This window comes from Drosophila biarmipes, chromosome 3R (genome assembly GCF_025231255.1).
Source record: "Drosophila biarmipes strain raj3 chromosome 3R, RU_DBia_V1.1, whole genome shotgun sequence".
NCBI lineage: Eukaryota > Metazoa > Arthropoda > Insecta > Diptera > Drosophilidae > Drosophila > Drosophila biarmipes.
This window is the reverse complement of record NC_066616.1, coordinates 11,829,626-11,853,982: the sequence shown is the minus strand read 5'-3', so window position 1 is coordinate 11,853,982 and position 24,357 is coordinate 11,829,626. Positions and strand designations below refer to the sequence as shown.

General features: G+C 40.5%; 1 protein-coding gene across 5 annotated transcripts; it reads left to right on the top strand.

Moving 5' to 3' along the window:
* Positions 1-284: 284 nt before the first annotated feature.
* LOC108031834 (uncharacterized) lies at positions 285-24,357 on the top strand. Of its 5 annotated transcripts, none has more exons than XM_044094875.2 (8): positions 285-404; positions 1,271-1,407; positions 5,704-6,551; positions 11,585-12,081; positions 15,865-16,087; positions 16,785-16,912; positions 17,614-17,800; positions 21,694-24,357. In XM_044094875.2, exons 3-8 carry the CDS (start codon positions 6,158-6,160, stop codon positions 22,122-22,124), a joined length of 1,860 nt encoding a protein of 619 aa, XP_043950810.1. In that variant the 5' UTR covers positions 285-404; positions 1,271-1,407; positions 5,704-6,157; the 3' UTR covers positions 22,125-24,357. The 5 variants fall into 5 exon arrangements, with proteins under 5 accessions (XP_043950810.1, XP_050744289.1, XP_050744287.1 ...); XM_050888332.1 differs by having other exon boundaries at positions 379-514; positions 17,632-17,800; XM_050888330.1 differs by having other exon boundaries at positions 379-514.

The window sequence follows — 24,357 nt, the reverse complement described above, 5'->3', positions numbered from 1 at the left end:
TGCTGGCCCTAAGAGAGCGCGCGATAGAAGAGAAGCCAATCCTTTTGGGAAGTTCGAAAGTGCCAATCGGGAGAGGGACATCCGACTGGAAGCGCTCGCTGCAGGACGGACTCGATTTGCCCCACTGTGCTAGGCGGAAAAGCTCGCGCTCTCTCGGCCGCCAGAAAGGGGAAGAGGAAAACGGGAGCTTTGGCTGGTCGCCTGGCCTTTCGGGCCGACGGCGCTCGTGTGGCTTTCAGTGTATTCAGTGCATTCGCGTCGTTCGGTCGTTCTAACGGTGAAAGGCGGCGAAAGGTCCTGCCGGAGGACAACCTCAATACGGCACTCACACACACTCAGCGGGCCCCACTCACACGGACACGGTGCGGTGGTCGAAAGTAAAAGTCGTCCAATGTGCAATAACGGTAAATAATAAATGAGCCAATGCGAAATGTAGGCACGCAACGTGAAAATGAGGAAAAGTACGAAAACGCAGGAATATTAATGTGGGCCTGCGTGCCAGGATGCAAATCAAGTACGCAACACTCAAGTGAAACGGCAAGCCTCAATAAAGTGTGCGAGAGTGCCAGCGATCCATGAATATTTAAACACGAAACCGAAACACTGTTCTAAAAAAGGAAACCGAACTTATCGCAGGACCTGCCCCAACCGATCCTTCAACTCGGCTCTCACCTGTCAAGGCCACACGGCAGCTGTGGAATATACGAACCTATCTACGAACACCAACAGAAATTATTATTCAACTTTGTCTGCTGTTTGTTTGGCCCACCAAGGTCGCCGAGGAATATCACTCTGGGGAATTTAAGAAATAATTATGCGAATACTTGGCGCTTTCCTTTTTAAATTTCGCGGAAAATGTTACGATTTTTCCCCAGCTGAACTTTTGCTTTTGAACTTTTTTCTTTCTCGTATCTCCTTTGGGGCCCATAAATTAGGGTCGCATTCTGCTTAACCCGAAATATTTGCATAAAATGGGGAAAAAGGGCGAGAAATGGTTTAAATACGGCAATCACGCGGCTGGGATGTTTAACACATGAAAAGGGGGGAAATAACATCATTGTACAGGCTTTCATGGGGTGAGATAAGGCAAGGATTAAAGAACATTTTTTTGGCAGAAAAAAATACTTACAAAAAGTTTGAGTGTTGCAAAACGGCCAAAAATCATAAGTTTAAAATTTAAAAGAGGGGGAAATAAGATGATTTTACAGGGGAAAGATAAAGATTAATGGATAAAGATTAAGTAAACATTTATAAATGTTTTTTTTTGCAGATAAAGAGACTTTAAAAATTGCATACAGAAAGTTTTAGTGTCGCAAATCGTTAAAATAATCATACATTCAATCTGAATTCAATCAATCATCATAAATCCCCCACAACACTGCACCCAAGGACAGCCAGCGAGGGAAGGTAAGCCCGATTAATTTTATTGACCTAATTATCCGATAATTTCTTATTTTATTGTCAAGCTAACACCGATAATCATGTAATGCTTCCAAAAACAAAAAAAACGTAGGAAAATCCCACACAATTGTGTCATTGTTTGGTTTAGGGAGTGGTGGGGCGGTGAGCGGTTTTTCCGGTGGGGAAAGGCGCTTGGCTCATTGTTATATTTGTTTATTGTTTTATTTTTCCTTTTTCACTTTGTTGTGGTCAGCGGTTGGTCGGTGAAAGTGGTCGGGATGGGGGATGGGTACGCATTGTCAGCCCAATTTAATTATGAAAATGACAATAGTTTCTCAGAGCTCACACGTGCCTAAACACACAGGGCCAATCAACCTATTGACATTTGTAGCAGAAGGATTGAGGAGCAATTATTGTTTGATTATGCTAATGAAATTTCTGGGAGCAGCTAATCAGGATCAGTGATGGACGTGGAATGATTTGCAATGACACAGCAAATACTGTGTATTAAATTTGGAGTATAAACAAAAACACCTGCAAAGCCAGATAGCTTTATCTGCAAATTTACAATAAACCATTATCCATTACCAAGATTACCTTAGAAAATGTGCTTAGACACCTCAGTTTCCCATCACCATTCCCCGTAAGCCCAGAAAAGGTAACTAAGATCTTTCTGACAGGTAAAATTGCTACTTTTTTATGCAAAACACTTCTCAATGAATAAAACAAAATTTTATTTACCCCCTACTTCGGCAAGGTCATGTCTCGTGGCTGGAAAATTGAACTTTGTGCTCCAAAAAGTTGCACAAATACATAAATTATTTTCATTGTACTTAACCTTTTTCATTGCCTCGACTTCCCTTATTCTTTGTCTGCCCCAAATCAGCTTAAGTCACCCAAAAAAAATTCATAAGCTCTCTTTAGCATGCGAGTGTTCTATATACAAGAATATGAATGAGTTTGTATCTTGGGCAACAAAAATACGGGAAAAAGTAGGCCGTTCCAAATAAGCTGTTTTAAACTTTATAAAAATAAATAAGGCCAATGAGTAAATTAATTTATAAATATTTTCACAGGTTTCTTTGTATAAAATCGTTGGTTTTGGTTGAGCTTATACTTTGGTGAGGCGCAACGCAAATTTTTTTCAAGATACTGTACCTAAAATTTAAGTTCGGAACTTTTCTTTCTCAAGGTAAAACTTTCAAAGACTGTTAAGTGTAAAATAAAACCCAAGAAATATAAATATTTCGAGGAGGTACACATTAAAATGCGTTTAGCTATGAAGGGTTTCTTTTAATTCAGCAAATTTTATAGAATTAAAGTGAAATTTAAGCTGATTAAATGTATCCTACGCCAATTTAACCCGAATTGCTATTCTGCTCATATTTCCATTTTAATCAGCTTACCATTTATTAATTTGTAGAATTTTAAAATTGAACAAAAAACTTGAATATTTGATGAAAGTGCAACACAATACATTCATTGTGTTTGCTTTGGCATTGACATATTTATTTAATTTCAATTTTTATGAATACCCTTTGTTCACTGCTCAAACTCTTTGCGCGTACAATTTTGAATGATAATGTATGCAAATGTTTGACAAATAGCAGGAAATCAAAAGCAAACAAAAGGAGCAAATTTCTAGAGGAAAAAGAATAATAATCGGGAATCGCACACAATTGGAGCACAGGAAAGACATAATTAAAGCAAAAATATATATGGGTGTTAATCAAACATAATTACTCTGCTCATGCATATTTGATTAATCGGTGTGATGGGAGCCGAGGTCCTGGCTGTCGTGTTCCACTTTTGTTTGACCTGACAGCTGTCGCTTTAAATGTCAACGCATTGATGAGCCATCAAAAGTTCACTCCAATAGGTGCTTAAGTCACTCAGCAAAAAAGGGGAACTACGGCAAAATAAATCTGTCCAAATAAATGATGTAAAATGGTATAACTTTGATTTATATAGGATTTTTGTTGATAGGTTACAACATTTTAGTTTTTAAAATTGAGAACATGTGGGAATATTAGTACTAACTCTTAATAACCTTTACAATTATAGGTCTTTATAGACAATTATAGATCACAGAAAAAGTAATGTGGGATTAAGTAAAAGTTAAAATAACTTATGCTTAGTAACTTGAGAATATACAACTTCTTCTTGAGGTTCGGTTAAAACATTTTAGTTTTTAATTTTGAGATTGAGATTTTTTTATAGTTATAAGTATTCTTATAGAAATGAATAATCTTATAATATAAAATGATCATCTTGGATATATACAAATCCAAGATATTTTATTAACCTATTTATCCCAAATCAGTAATGCCAGTAATGATCTATATATGTTTAATTTTTCAATGAGGTTTTGTTATATCTTTTGAATTTAATAAATTTTGTTAATACACAAGATTGTTATAGTCTACATCCTTGATGTTGAGAAGGGTCAGATAGAAAAAGATTTATTTTTGATTAGGTACTTTTTTGTAGTAACATAAAACACTGTTATTTTTAGATATATACATTTTTTATCGATATTTTTCCTGTGTAGGATTAACTTATCCCTGGGACGGGCTTTGCATGGGTGGCTACCCACTTTTTAATGGAAATTATAATGAGACGTCGGTCTTTAATTATGCATGGACTTGGACCTGAGTTCAGGTGGGCTCCCAGTGGGTGGTCCAGTGGGTGGGTGGCAGTTCGGCAGGGGGGTGGTTAGCCGGTCACGCCCTGGCACTTACAACTTAATGCCCGGCCATCAGCGTGACGTGCTTAACCCACGACGGACCTTGGCACTAATTAAAACTAACCACCGACAGCAGCCACAAAAAATGGCCGAGAAAAAGGAGAAATAACGGCAGGCATCACCTTGAGCTCTTCCTATGCCACTTTTCGACAGTTTTTCCTCGGCGTCGTCCATTGTTGGCCGGCGAAAGTTTTGTGGCACATTTCCCTCGGATTTGCCACGCATTGACACTCTCAACCGGGGGCTGCTGCATATTTTGTCAGGCTCTGACATTGCACTTGATGACTTTTCCCTCCGCATTTCCCGCCGCCCACCTCCCAGGGGGCCGCATTTTTTGCAACTTTCCGACTGGCAGGGGGTGGGTGGAAAACTTTCGGCGACTCAGCTCGACAGTTTTAAATGAAACTTTTGCTGTAACTTACACTGTGACGAGTCTGGGTTTTGTTTCGTTCTCCAGCTCGCTTTTTTCGCCTTTTGTTTAACGCTTTGTGCCCCATTATTTTGGACGCTGTCAGGCACTTTGTATCTCTCCTCCGCCATTGTCGCAGCCTACCCCTCAGCACTCGGCTCTCCACTTTCGTTTGTTGCAAAATGAATAATGAAAGTTGTAAATAGACATAATACGATCAGCGCTGGGAGGCATTAGTGAAAAGTTTTTCCGAAAATGGAATGCAAGTGCTCTCCAGGGTCCCCAGAAACAAATGCCGAATCGAGTGAAAAGTTATCTCTAAATTAGCCAGTGTGCCGCGCACAGTTTTCCAACTCGCCTCCCGATCTCGCATAGGGAAAGGATTTAGAGAGCAAGTTGCCAGGGGTCTTGAGTTATGGCGACCTGAACTTTTAATGGGATTTATCTGCGGTTATTTATTTTTACAAACTTTAAGTTCGTAAATATAAATTGTATTGCATAAATAAATAAAGCAAAACTAAAAGAACATATTTTATATATTCTGAGGAATTTAATTATCTTGTAAAAACAATAGTTGGATTAGATTGTCTCCCTCAAATAATTCGAATTTTAAAAATAATATTTTCATTATTTTCTTCCTCCAAAGAGCACCAATTAAAATTCCTAGCAGTTCTCGTTTTTCCCCTCTGCATTTTCGAAATTCCCTAATTCGGGCTCTAGCACATTTAATTTATTATTCGTTGCCTTTAATAAAAATCACATTGCCAGCGCAGCGGGAATTTCTGCCTTATCCCCAGAAATTTCTTGGATTCTCCCCAAAAAAAGAGGAAAAACTGTTGTCGCCAGTTAGACAAACACATTCATAAAGCAAACAGAGCCAATCCAACAAGACAGCCGAGCCACGCGCCGCCAGATAATGTGGTACATATAGAAAATGAATATAGGTCCTGGTTCAGGTGGAGAGGGCAGGGTTTTTGGGTTTCGTTTGGATTTCGCAGCAGGGACAACAGCACGTGCCAGCCAAGGCGGAGGCGCCAGCACAAACACACGAATTTCCATTTATTTCGACTTTGACGTTTGAATTTTTAATGAAATTCCAAACATTTTTAACGCCCCGAAACTGTTTTGTTGGCCTTCTCATTCGCAGGCAGCTGAGTCCCCGAATCCCGGCATCCTGCAATCCTGAGTCCTGCGTCCTGGATGGGCAGCAATCGGCTAATGAAGATGAAGTGAAATTGTGTTCGAGCCCAAATTAAATAGAATATAAATCGCTGGAAAAATGGCGGCTTTTTGTCAGCCTCTGTCGAGCAGAACAAATGCAAAGTAGTTGTGCGACTAACAGAAGGATAAACTATAGAAGCCCATAGGGAAATTCGCGAGTGGATTTTCCTATTTTTGGCTTGTTGCGGCAATTTCACGCATCGCAGCGGAACGATGATGACGACAGGCGCTAATCAGGCCGCCCCCAGCCACGCCCCACAGCTGTTCCGCAAACACATTTTCAAATAGGTTTTTCCGGCGGAGGAAAAGGAGAGAACTCGCAAAAGGGCAAACCGAAGAGGAGCGCAGGGGGTGGGCAGCCCGCTCGCAAGTGAAATATTATGGCAACTTTTCAAATGGAAATGCGCCAGCAGCAGCAGCAAAGGCAAAAGCAACGAACGAATTTAAAGCAACGAGCAGCGGCAACGGCAACGGCAACATCCAAATCCCGGCGACAACGACAACATCTAGAGCTGGAGCCGAGGCTGAAACTGGAGCTGGAGCCCTCTGACCCACCGCAATCCAGCCCGGATTGCATAAGACTGTGGCCAGGCAGTGGCCCATCCGCCGCTGACGGGGTCGGCGGCAATCCACTCACCTGCAACACCACCGGCAGCAGCAACACCAGCCACAGCGGCAACATCGCCCGACCCAGCAGCAACACAGGCCGCCAAAGAGCGCTGATAATGCTCAGCATGCTCGTCGTTGTCATCGCCCTGATGTCCGGCAATGGAGGTGAGTCCTGCACTGGAAAAAATAGTTATACTTTACTTTTAAGAATTTAAGAAAAAAATATCATTTTATTATATGCGTATTACAAACATGCATTAAATACAATTTATCATAATTTCTTAAAAACTAAAAAGTGTTTAGCGAAAGTATAGCTTTGCACCAATAAAAATTGTATTATTACTTTATAAATTAAAAACATTTTTTTAATAATTTTTTTTATTATATAATATAATAAAAGATTTGTGACTGAGAGCTTTTAAAATATTTAATTTTCAATTGGCATCCAGCAGTTTTTTGGTAATAATTTTATAGACTTAAGGGTTAAGACCTATTTCTATTTTCTTAATTTTTTTTTTAATGGATGTATTAGAAAAAGCCAAGGGTAAGAAAAACATGACTTTAAGTAAAGATTAATAAACATTCAAAAACGCTTATTAAACATTGTTAGTCTGCATACCCTTTCTACATCTATGTTGCCATGATTTGGCTGAAAGAAAGTTGGTTAAAAATTAAGCAAGTGTCATAGGGCCTTGACAAATAGTTTCCTGCATTTATACATTTTTCTTATAGAATTCAATCTAGATTTTGGTGATCCGGTTGCTTAAAAAGTTTCCATTTTCGCTGCAACCCAAAGTTGCATTCCGAATGGCTTTACTTGTCCTTAATGCTGGCAACAATTCTGGCCTTATCCACAAGCCAAGCTCATTTTCCATTCCGATTGCTTTTTTTGTACGGCAGGCACAGGCGAAAGACCCACAAACATGGCAAAACGAAAACTTTAATCAAATTTTGTGCTCCAGTTTCCTTTTTTTCTGTGTGCCCCCCATTCACAAAAGTGCAATTGTTGCCAAATTGATTTGACCAATTTCATTTATTGATTTCGATTTTCGATATCATTCATTTCGGCCGTTGTCATGCCCAAATGAGTCAGCAGAAAAAGCGAGCCAAATCAAAGTGAGCCGGAAAATCGAGAGGGAAAATCTATCAGCATCGAGTAGCCGGAAAAAGGGGAGAGAGCCCCCTTGGCTCGGCAATTCGGCTCTTACATAATCTTTACGTCTTTCGTGTTCTGGCCTTCCTCCCATTTTTTTGTATTTTATTTTCTGGGTTTTGTTGCCTTGTGGGCTGCGTTTTTAGGTTAGGTAATTAATTTTGTGTGGCTGAAAAGTCTTGGGAAATCAATGTTTTTGCCAGGCCAGAAGCAACTCCCAGGCGATGGGCAAATTCCAAGTACTGATTGCGTGGGTGAGAGCCACGAGGCCCTTCGTTTATTTGACTTTCATTTTTCATATGCCGTGCGCTGGCTTAATGACGCGCCTGCCTTTGGGCCAAAGTCGAATGCCGCGCCAAAGGATTAGCGGCGGCGCGGAGTTAAATCATCATTAGGCCCTAATGAACCGGCCAGATGCCTAGATAAAGAACATGCCATCGGATATTCAAATTAGTTCAGAGCATTTTCGGGCGAAAGCCCAATTCGCAGTAGTCGTGATTTATTTTCTGTTGTATTTGAATTATTACAAATATTTTTAAACTATCTTGGGGGCCTTGGATTTTCATACAAAGCTGCTCCCCTATTTCCAGTTTTTCCTCGCAAAGGAAAGCTATCTGGCTTCCATTGAAGCTTGTCCCTGGCTGACCAACAATAAATATTAACCTGCGGCTCAAATTACCGTGGCCGATTCCTAGGAGTGTTTCACGCAATTCCAGCGAAAAATCACCTTTCAAACGAAGGACAAAAAAGAGAACAGATGACCGGAGGTACTTTTTCTTTCAGCCAGAGTCAGGGCTAAAAGCCACACAAACAATGCCCTGGGCTCCTTGACATATGGCAGTCTTTAAATATTTAAATATACAATTCCTCTGCAAATCGTTGAGGGAGTCGCAAATGATTTTTAATTTTTTAAGTGAATTTAAAAATTTAAGCGTGACTGTCGTTTCTTCCCGCCGCCGTTGTTTTTTGGCAGTTCACCTCAGAAGACAGAGAAACGCACACGTACCACGTGCACGAGGGGAGAGCTAAAAGTTTTGACATTTCAAATGTTTCTGACAACAGCAACCGCAAAAGGACCCCCACCTTGTTAATAATAACTGTGCGGGCGTAAAATTTCAGGAAGCCAAGCGAAGGAGACGGGTGATGGGGCGGAGAAAGAGACGGGAGACCACGACCAAGAACAAGACAAGGACGAGGCTACAGATGAGCAACAGGAACATGCCCTGCGGTCTACTTGTGTTCGAGTTGCTGACGTTGACGTCGACGTAACAAACCCGGACACAAGACACAGGACTCGGGACTCAGGACATAGGACTTGGGATTCAGGACTCAGGACTCGGGACCCGGGACATGAACACTGCGAAACTGCGACCCACTACATGACTTTCTAATTCCTGCAGGGCGCTTTTAAGCGAAGTCAGAAAAAAACACACAAAAATACAAATATTGAGGGACAATCACGAAATGGTGGCTAACATACCCTTTAAAAATTAAATATTTAAATATAGTGCATACGAGTTTTAGGTTTTTGATTTATTTTGTATTTTTACAATTGATATTTTGATATTTTGGTCCAAAACTTGTAAAATCTTATTTATAATATGTCTATAAAAATCTTTAAGTTTCTTTAATATATATATATATATATTTCTTTGTATATATTAGTAGTATAGTATACTTTAATTATTTTTAATTCAATAGACAATTTGTTAAAAAAATTATTGAATTATAAATGGAAAATGTTGTCCTTAACTACTTTTATAATTTTTAAATTTATAACCAAAGCTCCTTAAAACTATTCCACAAAAAAAGGCATTCCCAGTGCAGTTTGTTTAACCACAATATCTGACAACCATACCATTTAATATAATTTGTTTTAGTGAATAATAATATTTTCCATCCCTCAATCAAGTTATGGTCCCTCACAAGCGCATGGAGATAGCATGGAAGAAAAGAAATATTTTCGTTGGTGGTCTAATTTATGTTTGGCAGCCAGCAGTTGACGGTGCGGTCTTTTGTCCCAGGCAGTCAATTTATTTTAATTTCTGGCCAGAGGCGTTTTATTTATTATCATGTTCGGCCCAGTTGCCGGCCCCTCGCACCACTCCGCCCCCAGAGCGCCCACGCAACAGAACATGGGTGGAGTCAAGTTATTAGCAACATTGTTTGGGTCTTGCCAATTGATGCCAGCCGGCGGACCAAGAGCAGAGTCGAACTGCAGACGGCTCCCAACGCTTGGCTGTCAATAGCAGTTGGCTTAGGGAAACTGTGGGGGGCAGGGAAATTGAAAGGGGAGTGCAGAAAATGGGGGCGGGGGTGGGAAAACCTCGGAGGGAAGGCAAAGCGAAAGCCGGAGCTAAAGCAGTTGAAGCCGGAGCAGATGACGGAGGATATTCGACTTATCTGGTAGGAACATGGCCAGCGGGCCAAAGCTGATGCTCAGCTAATAGTTCGGGCAGTAAACTGGGAGGATGCCAAGGATAGAGACAGCAACACACCAGAGAAAGAGACGGGGAGAGGGCGATAAGAAGCGCTTGCATGTGGGATGTGTGTGGTATATGGGCGATGAGCTGAGTCGCATATTACGTGACCAGAACTTTGCGAAATGCAAGGTTTTGTTCGGCAGGATTATGGTATGTTACCAAAGATTTATCATGGAGAGTTTCAAAAATCTTAGACAACAAGAATGGTTTATGGTTTTTGGAAAGGTATTAAAGGATAAGTGTTTGTGGACAAAATATATGTACACTAAATCAAAATATAAAAATGATTTGTTAAATTTGCTAGAAAATTGTTAAAATAATGTAATAAATTGTAAGAAATATCATATATAAAATATAAATAAAAAAATATTAATTTTTTTTGAAAATATTTGATCAGTGATAACATAATATCATATGATCTTTTCTGAGCAACGTTACCTAAAAGTATTTTTATCTCAATTAGGTATAAAAATAGATTTTTTCTTAAAAATAAAAATTATATTTCTTGAAGAGACATCATTTAATATGTAACTAGCATCATATGCTACTGTCCTATTCCGTGACTAATCACGGTGACCGAGTCACAGCCAGCACCACAGTCAGTTGGGTAGCCTGTTCGATGTCTGGGACTTCGGGCAGCGATGTGCACAACATGTTTAATCTAATAAAGTCGCTAGCCAGACTTGCCGGCTTGGTCCGTAAAACTGGTGGCGGACGGTGTCATAAAAAGACGTTAGCTGCGACGTAATAAGCGTATCAAGTGCCCCGAGATACAAGCGAGCCATATTGGGGGGCTCCTGGGCGGAGGAGGCAGCAGCTTAGTTCCTGGCCCAGACGCAGTGGCGTCCTCGCAGCTAAGTGATGGATAAATGCCGGATAAAAATTGCTCGTAACTACGACAACAACCAGTTTGCGCACACAAAAACTCACACACTTGCCGCAGGGCTGTGCGGGAAAAACATGAAAATTTGATAAACGAAAAATTTGGGAACAAACAAAAAATGGGGAAAAATTGGGGGAGTACAGAACAAAAAGTCGGATTTACCTGTGAACCAACCTAAAACTTTGTTTGCTCGCCCAACAAAAGTTGCTAACGTGTGTTCCCGGAGCTGTGTATGCGTAATTCGCTAATTACCTAAATGGCTGCCACAAAAGGTGGAAAGTATTGGGGGTCGGTTGCAGGTGGATGGCTGTTAAAAGTTCAAACCCAAACGAGTTACAAGGTTTCCCCCATTCTGGTTTTCGGTTGCTTGTTGTGGCCATCGATTGAAGGACTTTATGGCATAGTTTTGCAATTTGAAACAGTTGCAAGCGGAAAACTAGTTGGGGATTACAGCGATTTAAATGTGATAAATTACAATTGGAGAGAGGGAAGATATGATACATGATATTTTTAAAAATATGGTTGTAAAATATTTCTAAAATAAAATATTGTGAGTGTTAAGTGTGCAAATTTCCTTTTATTATTAAGAATATTGCATTTTAAGTTAAGGTATTAAATGTTTACTTAAATCAAAGCACGATTTCTATATCCACTGTATTTATTTCTTCTCTTTTTCCAGTTCACGCCGCCCAGCGTGACTCGTACAAATCGAAGGACATGAGCAGCAGTAATAATGCCCTGCCCAACGAAGGAGTGGGCGCATCTGTCGAGGCAGCCGGTCCCACTGGTGTCGCCGGAAGCGGAAGCGGCAACAATAGCAGCGGAAATAACAAAAATGGCCAGGCAGCTGGCGGATCTGGCTCGGTTTCGGGCTCACCCCCGCACACCGAGTCGGCGGCGATGACGACCGATGCCAGTCGGAGCTCCGTGGGCAGCTCCACCACCGTCACGGGGATTCCCAGCAGCAGCCTGCACAAGGCCAGCAGCTCCAGCGGCTCCGGCAGCAACCCGTTCTCCTCGCAGATGGCTTCCGGCTACCATCGCAACAGCATCGATCTGGAGGAGGCCCGCAATGCGGGTCCCTACTTCGACAAGGCCTTCTCCAAGAACGTCACCGCCCTGCTGGGCAAGACGGCCTATTTGAACTGCCGGGTCAAGAATCTTGGCAACAAGACGGTGAGTGCATCCCAGATTTAGTTTATTGGATTTCACTGAAATCCTTTCGGACATCGATAAAGGGGGAAATCTAGTTTTGGGCAATCAATTCAATTTTCATTTTTACACTTTTAAAAATATCTTTATATATTCTAAATAAGTTATTAGGATAGAGGATAATTCATAGGAATGGTATCAATTAGTTCCTAAGTTTTGATGGTGAAAGAAGAAAAAGGTCGGGGCTTTTATTTATTTTAAACATTGAACTCTTAAAAATCACCTTTTTAGCTCCTTCTATTTTTACAAATTAATTTAAACGTTATTAATGAAAATAAAATCAAAACATTTTTGTCAAAATCAGTTTTAAAACTCGTTTGGTTGCTATATTTTTCGTTACTTCTATTTGAGCGCCATGTCAAATGCTGGCCATAATTTGACAATTTGCCTCGTAATTATCGTGTAATTCCTTGTCGTTGCCATCAAAATGCGATTTGGGCCCTGTGCCTGAGAGGCTGCCCCACTGTGTGTTCCGTATTTTTTTAACAGGCTAATTAGCACGCTGACTGGGCTTCGGAATGGAGGCGGAGTTCGGGGCCTGCTGGCTAATTGTTCCGCTTGCCAGGGAACAAAATGATTAATTATACCCAAACAGGAAACAGATTTTACTTTATTCAACTTTTCGTGGTGAGCGGAAGGAAGTGCCGCAAACATTTCACAAACACAATCTCCAGCACCACCACTTCCACTTCCGGGCGAGCCCTTCATCCACCTGAACTATTCAAATGTAGAAAAAGGGCCCGAAATTCATTTTGTTTTTTTCCGGGTGCCCGGCAGGAGGGCTCAGCCCCGCAACTTTTGGGCCGTAGTCATTCCGTTTCCGTCACTTCCGGCGGCGTCGACGACCGGAGAAGGTCCCTGCCCGTTTTTCCGATAATAATATGTTACATGTCCCGCCATTCCGGGCTTTCTGGGCATGCACCGCCCATTCTGGAGCTCCCGTTTCGAGGCTAACTTTCTGGCAGCCTGTGATTAGCCCTGTTTCTGGCTTGTTTGAGTTGCGGCTTCGAAAACTAATTTGCGTGATTATTAAATTGTAGAAAATGGCTGGGGGGCAGGCAACCTCAATTTGAGGGTGGAAATCGAGCCTGAATGCCTTTCACCTTGAGGTAGGACGATGTGAAAGTTTCATGCTTGAGGATGTGGGGCAGTTTGCCTGCTTCTTTCCTGGGATAACTTCATTAGACGTGTTAAGTGGGATAACCTCAAGGAGCTTCCCCTACCTATAGCACATATGTATGTCTCCTGGAAAGAGTTAATTAATGAGGGAAAACCTCGTCTAAGTTAAGAGCTTGATGGTGTGAAATGGAAGAGTTTTGTGGGTATAAGAGTCAAACTTTCAAGAGGTGTTACAGAAAAAAAATTAAATTACAAAATAAAATATTCCTTACCTTTTAAATAAAATAAAATTAATTAAATTTCATATTAAATTATAAAATTGTGAGACCTTATGTACCCCCTGAAACACTATTTACCAGACAGCTTAAGAAAATACCCATTTCTTGCTCATCAGCCTTAAAAACCCAACACATTAGGCAGCCGGTAAAATATATTCATTACCTTCGTGTGGCAGCTTAAAATCTAATTAGCTTTCAGTTCTGCGGCGAACCGCAAGCTCACCCCAGAGTCCACCCACTTTCACCCACTTCCGCCCGCTTTTTTCCTCCCGCTTTTCCTCCTTCCACTTTCTCCTTGCCTCGCAGCCCCCCTTTTCCTCTCCACACCTGAAGTAATACATCATTGCTGCTGAGATTTGGCAGCATCTGGGTGAGAATTAAGCTGGTGCGATGGGAAAATGCCAGGGGAAAAAAGATAAAGAAAAATCCTTCTGTTTTACGCTTGCGTGTATAGGTTTACGTATATGTGAGCTCTCTGCTTCACACCGTCTATAATGATAAACAGCGAACGGATGTTGATGGTCCCTGCATTATTAATGACGTTTTTCATTTGCGCTTTGCTCGGGGAAAGCTTTATGTTTTAATGCCAGACTCACCCACACAGCCAGAGAACGCTTTTCCATAATTCTAAGGATATAAGGCGGACATTTAAAAGAAAGCTGAAAGGTACAAAGGATAGAAAATTATTTATATGATGTACAGGTGATTTACTAGTTGTAGTTGATTGCTCTGGGCAGATTTCACTGGTTCCACTTAAATTCCCTCTTTGATGATGATAAAGGTACTACATTTCAAGGATTCGATATACTACAGTTTTGTTTATGTTCCCAAGGTTATATTTATATTCAATTATCTGTTATCACCAACGTTTATAATTGATTTTGTCTATGTTACTATCACTGATATACATTTCAAGGAACAAAGACAAGTCAGACGACTTCAAAGTCATTTTTACCAGGCAGCTTTTCCTTACATAATTTATGTATCTTTTCTCGGCTTCACAAATTGAGTCGTAAAGGAAAATTCACAGATTTTGATGTTCGTTTGGCAAGCAGTAAATGAAAGAAAATATTGATATGCTTAAAATTGTACGATACTGTAAACAAGCTTAATGCGCATAAAAAAGTTTAGGGGCGCGGGAAAACCAGTGAAAATTTGCGTGGTTGTGAGGAAAAGTTGTGGCCCCACTCCTTCGGTATCACTGCTCGAGGACTTTGGGTGTTAATTACATGCAACTTTGCTTAAGCAGCTGCCAAACTTTACCTTTGTGTCTGGCAACTAACACCTGGACCACCCCTGCCAGCCCCTATCATTGCTCATAGCTGCTCCTTCCTTCCTGCCCAGGGTTTCTTGTCCATTAACTTTGGCAAAGTCGTCCTCGACGTCGTCGCTCATCGTTAGGCAGCATGTTGCTAAGCTGTTGTCATTGAAATTGAAAATTCTCGCAGCTGACGTATGACACGCAACACAGCCGGGCGTGTCCTCCCCACCCACTTTACCGCCCACCCCTCGGCACTGCCCCCACTAGAATTTTCCACACCCCCACCCGTGCCTTAGGTAACCCTAAATCAGCGTCACTTAAAAATGTTGCGCCTTGGGCAGGAAAAAGTTGAGCATTAAACAGCAGGTGGTTGCCAGAGGCGTGGTCTAATGTGCACTGAAAATAACATTTATGTATATATTTTATTAACTTTGTATTTTCTTAACACAGAAAGAAGACGAACCTTTAAATTCATACGAAAACATGGATTTCTTAAGAAAAATTCAGATTAGATTTTATGATAGCGATAAACAAAATTATTCCATTAAAATGTAGCTGACTAATTACAAAATAACAGTAACAATATATTAAAATCTATATCCTTATTTATTTCATTTACATTACATATATAAATTAAATTGGTGTTTAGTTATTATTATATGAATATTTTTTTTATATATCTTTTTTTTATTATGAGTTATTATTTTTTAAATATTTTTTTTTTATATATTAAATTGATAAATTATGGTGTGTTGTTTATTTTGAGTGTATCCATGTGCTAGCCCTTGTAACATTCAATTTGTTGGACCAGGTTGTCTGGTCTGGCAAGGAAGTCACTTCACCTTCACCCCCACCTTCGTTCCTCCAAAGTTTTCTTTGCCAAGCACAGCGCTTGAATGTAAAAAATCATATAAAAAATTTGGAAAAAAATTTGCATTTTACACGTGTGCTCCTGACACAAAGGCAGCCGGTTCACGGTTCATTCAAGCAGCTGCGTATGAAATTGACTTTTTAAACTGTTTGCCAAACAAATAAAATCTGAATCCAACGTCCCCCGCTCAAACTCTCCTCCTCTCTAAATCGTTTTAGATGTTGCTTCAGGTGTCGTGGGTGCGACATCGGGACATACATCTGCTGACAGTTGGCCGGTACACCTACACGTCGGATCAGCGGTTCAGGGCCATCCACCAGCCGCAAACCGAAGACTGGATGCTGCAAATCAAGTACCCGCAACATCGCGATTCCGGCATCTACGAGTGCCAGGTGTCGACCACTCCCCACATGAGTCACTACATTCACCTGAATGTCGTTGGTAAGTCGATGGATCAGTTTACTTAATGATTACCAATTAAAAAGGAGTGTTAAAAATAGTGTCTACAATACAACATATCTAATTTATTAACAATAAGATTCCAATTAAAGTGCCAAGTAATATTTACATGCTATGTTAAATAGTTTCCACCCGAAAATGGTTCTTATAATGAGTATACAAATCGTTTTAACTACAAATAAGAGCCGATTCATTGTCGCAAAATATATTTAAATGGCTTAGTAAATTATTTAAGTCGTACAGACATTTTGTATTGCTTGCATGAATTGCCAGCCAATTGCTTTCGAAACTTGTGTTTCTTTATGATATCCCAACTTAAGCCTTAACTTTTACACTTTAAACTTGGCAGAAAACTTAAACACACTTTATTTACAGACCCACCTACCAAAAGTGTCCTCTTCACCCTCTCGAGAAGTTGAAGTTTTCGCGTTAAATTCTGATTGAATTAAATAACAAAAGACCGAAGTGTAAAGGAAAAATTCTACCAGCTCCTTTTTCGCCCGCTTCAATTGCTGGGCTTCAAAAGAAAATACATGATTTTCCTTTCACCTCGTTTATGAAGCGAACCGAATGGAAATCTTGCTCTTAGCTAATTGTTATTTTATTCCACTTAGATGCGCAGTGAAATTCCTTCACTTCACCTTTTTAATTAAGTGCTTTTCACATTTTTCCCTTTCAGAACCGTCGACGGAAATCATCGGGGCACCCGACTTGTATATAGAAAGTGGCTCCACTATAAACCTTACCTGTATCATACAAAACTCACCGGAGCCGCCGGCCTATATCTTCTGGAATCATAATAATGCTGTGAGTCTGAGTTCCCTAACCCCGAACCGCCTTCATTTTGTTCCAGGACAGGCAATTACTTTGGGGCGTCATTATCGCTTCCCCTTCCGTGAAAAACCCACGAAACTCTGGAAACCCTTTAGTGTTCAATTTAGTAACTTTTAAATTAGCTTTGCCAAGCGAAAACTTTCCTTCTTTCGGTTTTTTATATTGGGAAATGCCATTTAGGGAAGGAAGTGGGTTCGGAGCCTGGGGAAAAGGGTTCTGGGGCCTGGGCTTTAAATGGATTTCGGTTTTGTTTGGACTGAGCCACGTTTTAGTTTCCACTTTAGGTGTTTTCCTCGCACTTCACGCCTTGTCCCCCGGCCCAATGTATCGGGCTTTAAGGGTTGACGGTACCCTATTGTTATGTATTTTCTATAGAGCCGGCGACGAGAAAGGGAAAAATATTGCCATTAGTGCCGGGAGGTCCTCCCTTTTTTTTGTACTTGTGCCCCGAACAGATTTAATTTTATTGTTTTGCTTCGGTTTTATTTGCCATCTCTTTTTCCTTACTTTGCATATTCACCGGACTTTCCGCCCTATCTCCGCCCCCCGATTTTAATTTGCCAAGTGTGCAACAGTGCGTGTGCGTAATCTGGACTCGGTTTTATGGCTTAGAAAATTGTAGGGCCCCGCCCCCCGGATGGAAGTGTAGAAAAATATTTTATAACTTTCAGAAGTTCCCCTCTCACCCGCAGATAATCAACTACGACTCGCCGCGCGGAGGAGTCTCGGTGGTCACCAACAAGGGCGACACGACCACCTCGTTCCTCCTAATCAAGTCGGCGCGTCCCTCGGACTCCGGGCACTATCAGTGCAATCCATCAAATGCGAAGCCCAAGAGCGTCACGGTACATGTGCTCAATGGTAAGTAAAATCAACGCCAGCCCACCCACACACACAAATCCAGCCACAGGACACCGACAAATAAAACAAAGGGTCCTGGCAAAAAATGGGGAATATGCAAAGTGAGACTGCGCAAAAAGTGAATGGCACAATGGGAATGCTAATGGGTTACACGACGAGTTTTGGCCTGGAGGACAACAAAAAATAATGGCTAGAATGGGGCGGTTAAAAGTAACAGCCGAGGGGGAAGCAAGTGCAGCCAAATAAAAAATTAAAGTCGAAATGAGCTAATGGGGCAGACAAAGGGTTTCAAACTGCATGTGCCCTAGATGAACTAAATTCGGTGGTTTAAGGTGGGACAAAAATAATTCATTGGATTTTATGACTTTATATACTCTAAAATATGTATTTAATTAAGGTAGCTGAAGGTTGGACAAAGAATAATTTAATTGAATTTGATTGATCCTTTATTTATTGAATATTTAAAATAAATTTATTTAAGTTTAGAATTTCATAAATCGGTTTTTCAAGAGTCTTAGCAGAATCATTGTAAATTATTCCGTACTTCTAGGCATTTTGCGATACAATGGACTTCAGCATTACTTATAAGCCATTAATTACACCCAAGAGGTTCTGGGGATTACCTTAATCATTTAAAAAGTATTTACGCTTCTAATTTAAGCCCGTTCTAAGACTGGGACTCTTAGCCAAGTAGATTCCTGTCCCTAGTTAAGCACCGACAGTGGCTCAAGAATTTCCGTCCAGCCCTAGAACCGAGATCCAAATCCCCTTAGAGCAGTTAAAACGAACGACCCGGCAGAGTCAGCATATCAATGGCTGAAATCTGTCGAAATGCAGCCATAGAAATTGCAGCTGCCTAAGCTCCTCGGGCAGCCCGAGAAGTGACACAAAAGCCCAGAAAGATCCAGGGCCACGCAAAAAGAACCCAGGAAAATAGGGTGCCCAAGAGCGCCGCAGGGAAAAGTGAAAGGGGGGCAAAGTAAGTAAGCAACGAAGAGGTGACAATAACTATCCACCGAAGTGTTGCTTAAACTCAGCCAAACTAAGTGAAAACATCAACAAAAGGGTGTAGGGGAATCGATTCGGAAGCCAATGAGCAAATATTGATTAGTAAATAGACTGGCTTCACAGGGGGAATCAAGAGAGGGGAGAAATAAGGGAAAAGGTGTCTACTTCAATATTTCCACGTAGATTCAGCTAAACCAGACAAGAGCTCAGCTAAGTGAAAACTGCTAGAAGTGGCACGTGAAAATTATAGAGAATGAAGCGACAGTTTCTTCCCCTTGTCCACAGCCCCAGTTCTATAGTCATTATCCACCAAACCCCCTTCTGTTTATCCTCATCTGCCGCGTTGGTTACAGCAACCACTCTGGAAGCCATCAATGTTTGCCGAGCAAATCTAGCCAGGGGGTAAATCTGAAATCCTGGAGATATCCTCACTTTTGATGGGCATATGGGGCTGGCTATGCGATCTATTAAGTAAAGACTTCTTGCAATATGAAGAAAGGAATCATAATCTTATCAAACATTCTGTTATTCATAACAACATCTAAACTGAATTTTTTATAATTTTTGTTAACACAGACTTTAGCATCATAAATATCTGTCTGCTGAGCTATCTCAAAAGCAGAGTATCTAAATGCACTTGCCTTGCGAACCTTGGGGTCCTGGCCCCCAGCTGAATCTGGCACGCATGCCACATGAAAATTATGTTTATGTTAAGCCCCTGCCCCCACCGAGAGTCTAGGAAAACCCACGGCAGCAGCAGCGGCAGCAGGAAAAGCTGGAAAAGCGAAAACAGCAGTTGCTGCACGCTACTTCCTTTGCGACTTTCACTAATGTCAAGTTGTCGTCGTTGTCGCAGCAACCGTGTCTGCTAGATAGTGTCACACGGCGTTGTCTTTTCGCCGAGCGCACACAATTATGCAGGCACTGAGAAAAAATATATTTAATTAAGGTATTCTTCGGTGGGAAAATATAGCTAACATTTAAAGTAAAGGGATATAAATACAAATATTTTATAACATTTTGAATTGAATTTTTATAAGAACAAAGATTTGGATAAAACAATTAGTCTTATATTGTAGTAGTGTTTGTCTTATTTTGAGTTCTGCCCTATTTACTTAAATATTTTTGGCTTACCTTCAAAAAATGTTGGACCATTTATTACATCTGATTTTTGGTAATTTTTACCATGTTGGTAATCAAATAAAATAGATGAATCTGTAATCTTAAGAAGCCAAACTTTCCATTTCTTAATTAAGATAAATTATCTCTGGAGAAGCTCCTAACTTTGGTTCTGTGTACCCTAGTGTTAGGGTTCTGCATGGGGGCCCTCATCCCTGTCGGCATATTGCGCATGCAATGCGCGTTGTATCCGTTAACTGCTTTGGCACACTTGTTTCTGATTATTATTATGTTCTGTCTCTTGTTCTGCCACTTTCACCATTGTTGTTTGCCGCTACAGTTTGCTTTGTTTGCTATTATTATTATATGCCCGTCAACGTTGTTGTTTCTGCTGCCATCCTGCTTTTGTTGTCATCGCGCTGCAGCGCAAAGTTTTCCACTCCCACAACTCCGCGGCCATGTTGTGCTTACTTTTTGCATTACTTTCCTTTTTATTGCTCATTGTTACCTGTAAGGCACAGATGTATGCAGTAGGTATTGGGAAAGTGCGAGGCGTGGGAATTTTTGTCTCGCTTGGCTTGCCGCAACACCAGCGACTGCGTCACCAATGGGGTCAGAGTTTTCCGACTCTTAAGCTTTCAGTTTGTTCTAGGGGACGGAGAACTTAAAGTGCTAGGTGGGCCTTCCGTTCCACTGCGATCCGATCCTTGCCAGCTGCATACAAATGGTTTTTTATACTTTTAGAGAATCAAAAGTTATTTATAGGGGGCAGCAGAAAGTTTTTTGATGTCTTCAGTTTGCTGATGGAAATAAAAAATTCAATTTGAGAGAAAAGAACTTATAAAGTGCTAGAAGTTAGGATTTTGTTTGAACATTGCAAATGCAGTTTGTATAGAGTTACATAGATAGCAAGATAATGGTTAATATTTTTGGAATTTTTATGTAACACTTATATTTAAAGTATTCTATCTATTATATTATTTGTATCATTTTTATTTATTGTATTTTTTTATTTTATAATATAATACTAAGCAACACATCTTCTTACAATGCAGTTTTTGACCCGTACAAGCTGCGTTCTGGGCCGAGACTTCGCAGTGTTGATTCCCCCCTTCAGTTCGCAAAGTCGAGCTGCAAGTTACAGGTGAATTTGCCGCTTTTGTCCCGGCATTTGTTTCAGTTAGTTGTAAACAGTCGACGGTTTCACTAGTTTGGTTGGCTGTTGCCTTTATTTCGAGCCGCAGTGCAAAGCAATCTCTTTGTTAGTTTTATTCGGCTGCTTGTTGTTTTGACTTCTGCGACAATCCAAGTATTGTTTCTGGCTTTCGGTTTATCTGTGCAGTTTTATTGTTTGACAACTTTACGGGTGCCGCCATTGCCACCCACTGCCCTTTTGAAGGAGCTGGTAATCCGGTTAGAGTTCGGGGATTATGTGGCGTTAAGTCGTAGGACTCGAGGGGAAAATAAGAACCCTTTCCTTTTGAAAAACAGTAATCGCAGCAAAAACACAGTCACAGTAAAATATATAATATTTCAATACTATTTAAGCACTTAGTAATAAAGAGCTCTTCTAAATTGAATATAATAATATGTAATATATATTTTTTATATATAAAAAGATGCATTATATATGTTTATTTTTGAGAATTCACTAACTTCGGTGACATTTTCCCCCCGTGCACAATCACAAAACAGACCACTTAACCATTTTTCAGTTACCCCAATGTCTGAGTATGAGGACAGCAATAAAGATGTAAATTAAACAGGTGTTTCCCATTCCGTTTCCAGGGGAGTTCCCAGCAGCGATGCAGCACGCGGCACCAGTGCATCCTCGCCCCTCGCCCACTCGCTGTCTGTTTGTGTACCTGTGTGTGTGCTTCTGCAGCTGGGCGCTTGCCGGTGGCTCGCTGCGCTGCTGGGCGCCGCTCTTGCCACGCCCCCACCGCCGCCCGTCCGCTCCGCCCAGCGGGATGGAAGGCGTCCTGGCTCGCCGGGATCACCAGGAGGCGCGCCCCTCTCCGGCGACCTGCGGCACTTCCTTGCGAGCGTACTGAGGTGGCGATGGCGATGGTGTTGCCGCTGGCACTGGAAAAGTATCTATAACACTCAAAGGCGGCACCATCCGCACCAACTGAAACTACAATCACGAACGGAGGCGGCCACGTGTAGACAACTCTTCGAGGCGGACATAAGGTGAGCTCTCCGCCGCACACCCTCCTCAAGGCCACTCTCAACTCAACCCTAAGCTGTAACTATAATAACTATAACGTATGCATACAACATAACTCTATTGGCTATTGCGTTTTTCTATGAATCAGCGACGTATACGTAATATTTAGCACAAAAGCGAGGGAGAAGATGGAAAAGTAAAGATATTATATTATACCTAACTATAGTTGAAACCGAAATCAAGCCAAGTTGTCGCCTTTTTTATGTACGACTTTGTATCATACAATGAAGCTATCTAAGTCCTTGGTTCCCTTAGAAATTGGAAATTGTGTAAATAGGCTGCATAGCATACCTAGAGGCGCTTTTTTCGATCGACTCTCTCCGACCTTTGTAACTTTTATAGCCGAAAAATCTAGCAGATACCGAAAGTACCCTTCAGAGAACTGCTCAACACTGGATCTGCATTAAAAGCAAGAATGAAAATAAAGCAAGAGGAAAACATTTTCGTGCAAATACCAAAACAGGAAACGCTTCTCGACTGCCACTTTGCGACTGTTCTGTTCTCTCGAAGGCTAAGAGAAATTCTCATTTGCATTTTGCGAAATCCTAATAGACAGATAAATGTTCAACCGAAAGGCAATTAGCAAACGCAAACTAAAAACATTCAACTTCAAGTGCAGGCTATAGAAAAAACGAAAAAGAATCCTAGAAGTTAAAGCGAAAAAAAACTGTGTAAAATATAAAAGAAAACTTAAACCCAAAGGGGGAATTTAGCTACAAGTTAAAGCAAAACTAAAAAAAATATGAAAGTAAAAGAGACGGAAAGCAGAACTCTTTGAGGGGAGAATTTTTCTTTTGGCTGCATCTGAATGGTTAGAAATTAAGTCATAAAATACATGAAAAGAGAAACCCTCGAATAAGTTGTTTCGTTTCGTTCTTGTGTAATGTACAAATTAAATAAACGTAAGTATTACCCAACGTGCAGAGGAAACGGTTTGAATTTAGGATACAATCGGCATAGACGGAAAATTGTTGCACATTTCATAAATTTATTTGTTGTTACTCAATGCGAACAAAATTAGTCAAGTGTTAAAAACGAAAAACATTAAGGGATATGGCACGGAGCTCTGGGTAAAAGTATTTTGCATATAACTACAGTTTTGAATTTCTATGATTATTCTGACGCGATACCAGTGTTTTTTCCACCTTTCAATGGTCATTTTCAGTTTCCGATTCCCATTTTGGGTTGGCTTTTGTCTGGCTAATTTCTGTCGTCACACCAAACTTTGCCATAGAGCACATAGAGCTAACCGAATACATAAAAAAGCAGAATAAATCCAAACGTTACAGAAAAACAAAAAAAGCGAAAACTATTGATAGACATTAAAGTAAAGGGAAAGTTTCATTAATCAAGCTAAGCAGTAAGCAAAATAAAAACTAAACAAGGATAACAGACAAAACACTATTGAAATACAGCATGGGTATTCAGATGCTAAACCAAACCAAATCCCGACAGGTCCTCCTAAGCTTTTTCAATTACCATGTAAAATAACATACAATACACATTCCAATTCCATTCATATGAAATTTCATGCGAGTAATTTCTATTTAAATTGTGCAGGCTACAGAAACGGAAAACCGAAAAAAGCGAATTCAAATTAGAATACCCATTGTGTTTGATGAGGCGTTTTATGGTTATTTGATATTTATTGTCAACTGTTGATTGTCGTCAATCAAACGCACACACAACATTCCTTTGTGTCAAGTGAAGTATTCAAGGTGTTCTCCCATCACTTTGCCCAATAAAATTCTTAATACACTTCCAGTTTCATCAGCCACTTCGGGTGGCGACACATTCTCGACATACCTAAGTCTAAGAAACGAAAACTAAAGACCGCATAAAACTGAAGTAAATATTGTATATGTAAATGTGTATTTATAAAACTATGATATAAAGAAAAGCTATATATATACAAGTACATTAAAAACCTAGTTTACTTAACACGGAAAACCGAAAACTGAATCAACCATGTTATTAAAGCTAAACGAAAACGTAACATTCGAAAGTAACCTTCAATTAAATATGAGCCACACAGAAATACGATAAACCGAAAGCGAGAGCGGGAGACCGAAATCTTTTAAATGTGTAAGAATTTAAAATGTGCAAAAATCGAATGAATGAATGAGGAAAACTGGAAATAAAAGGAAAACTGAAAAAGAGTAAACTAAAGAAAACTAAAGCATATTATGTCAACTGTTAA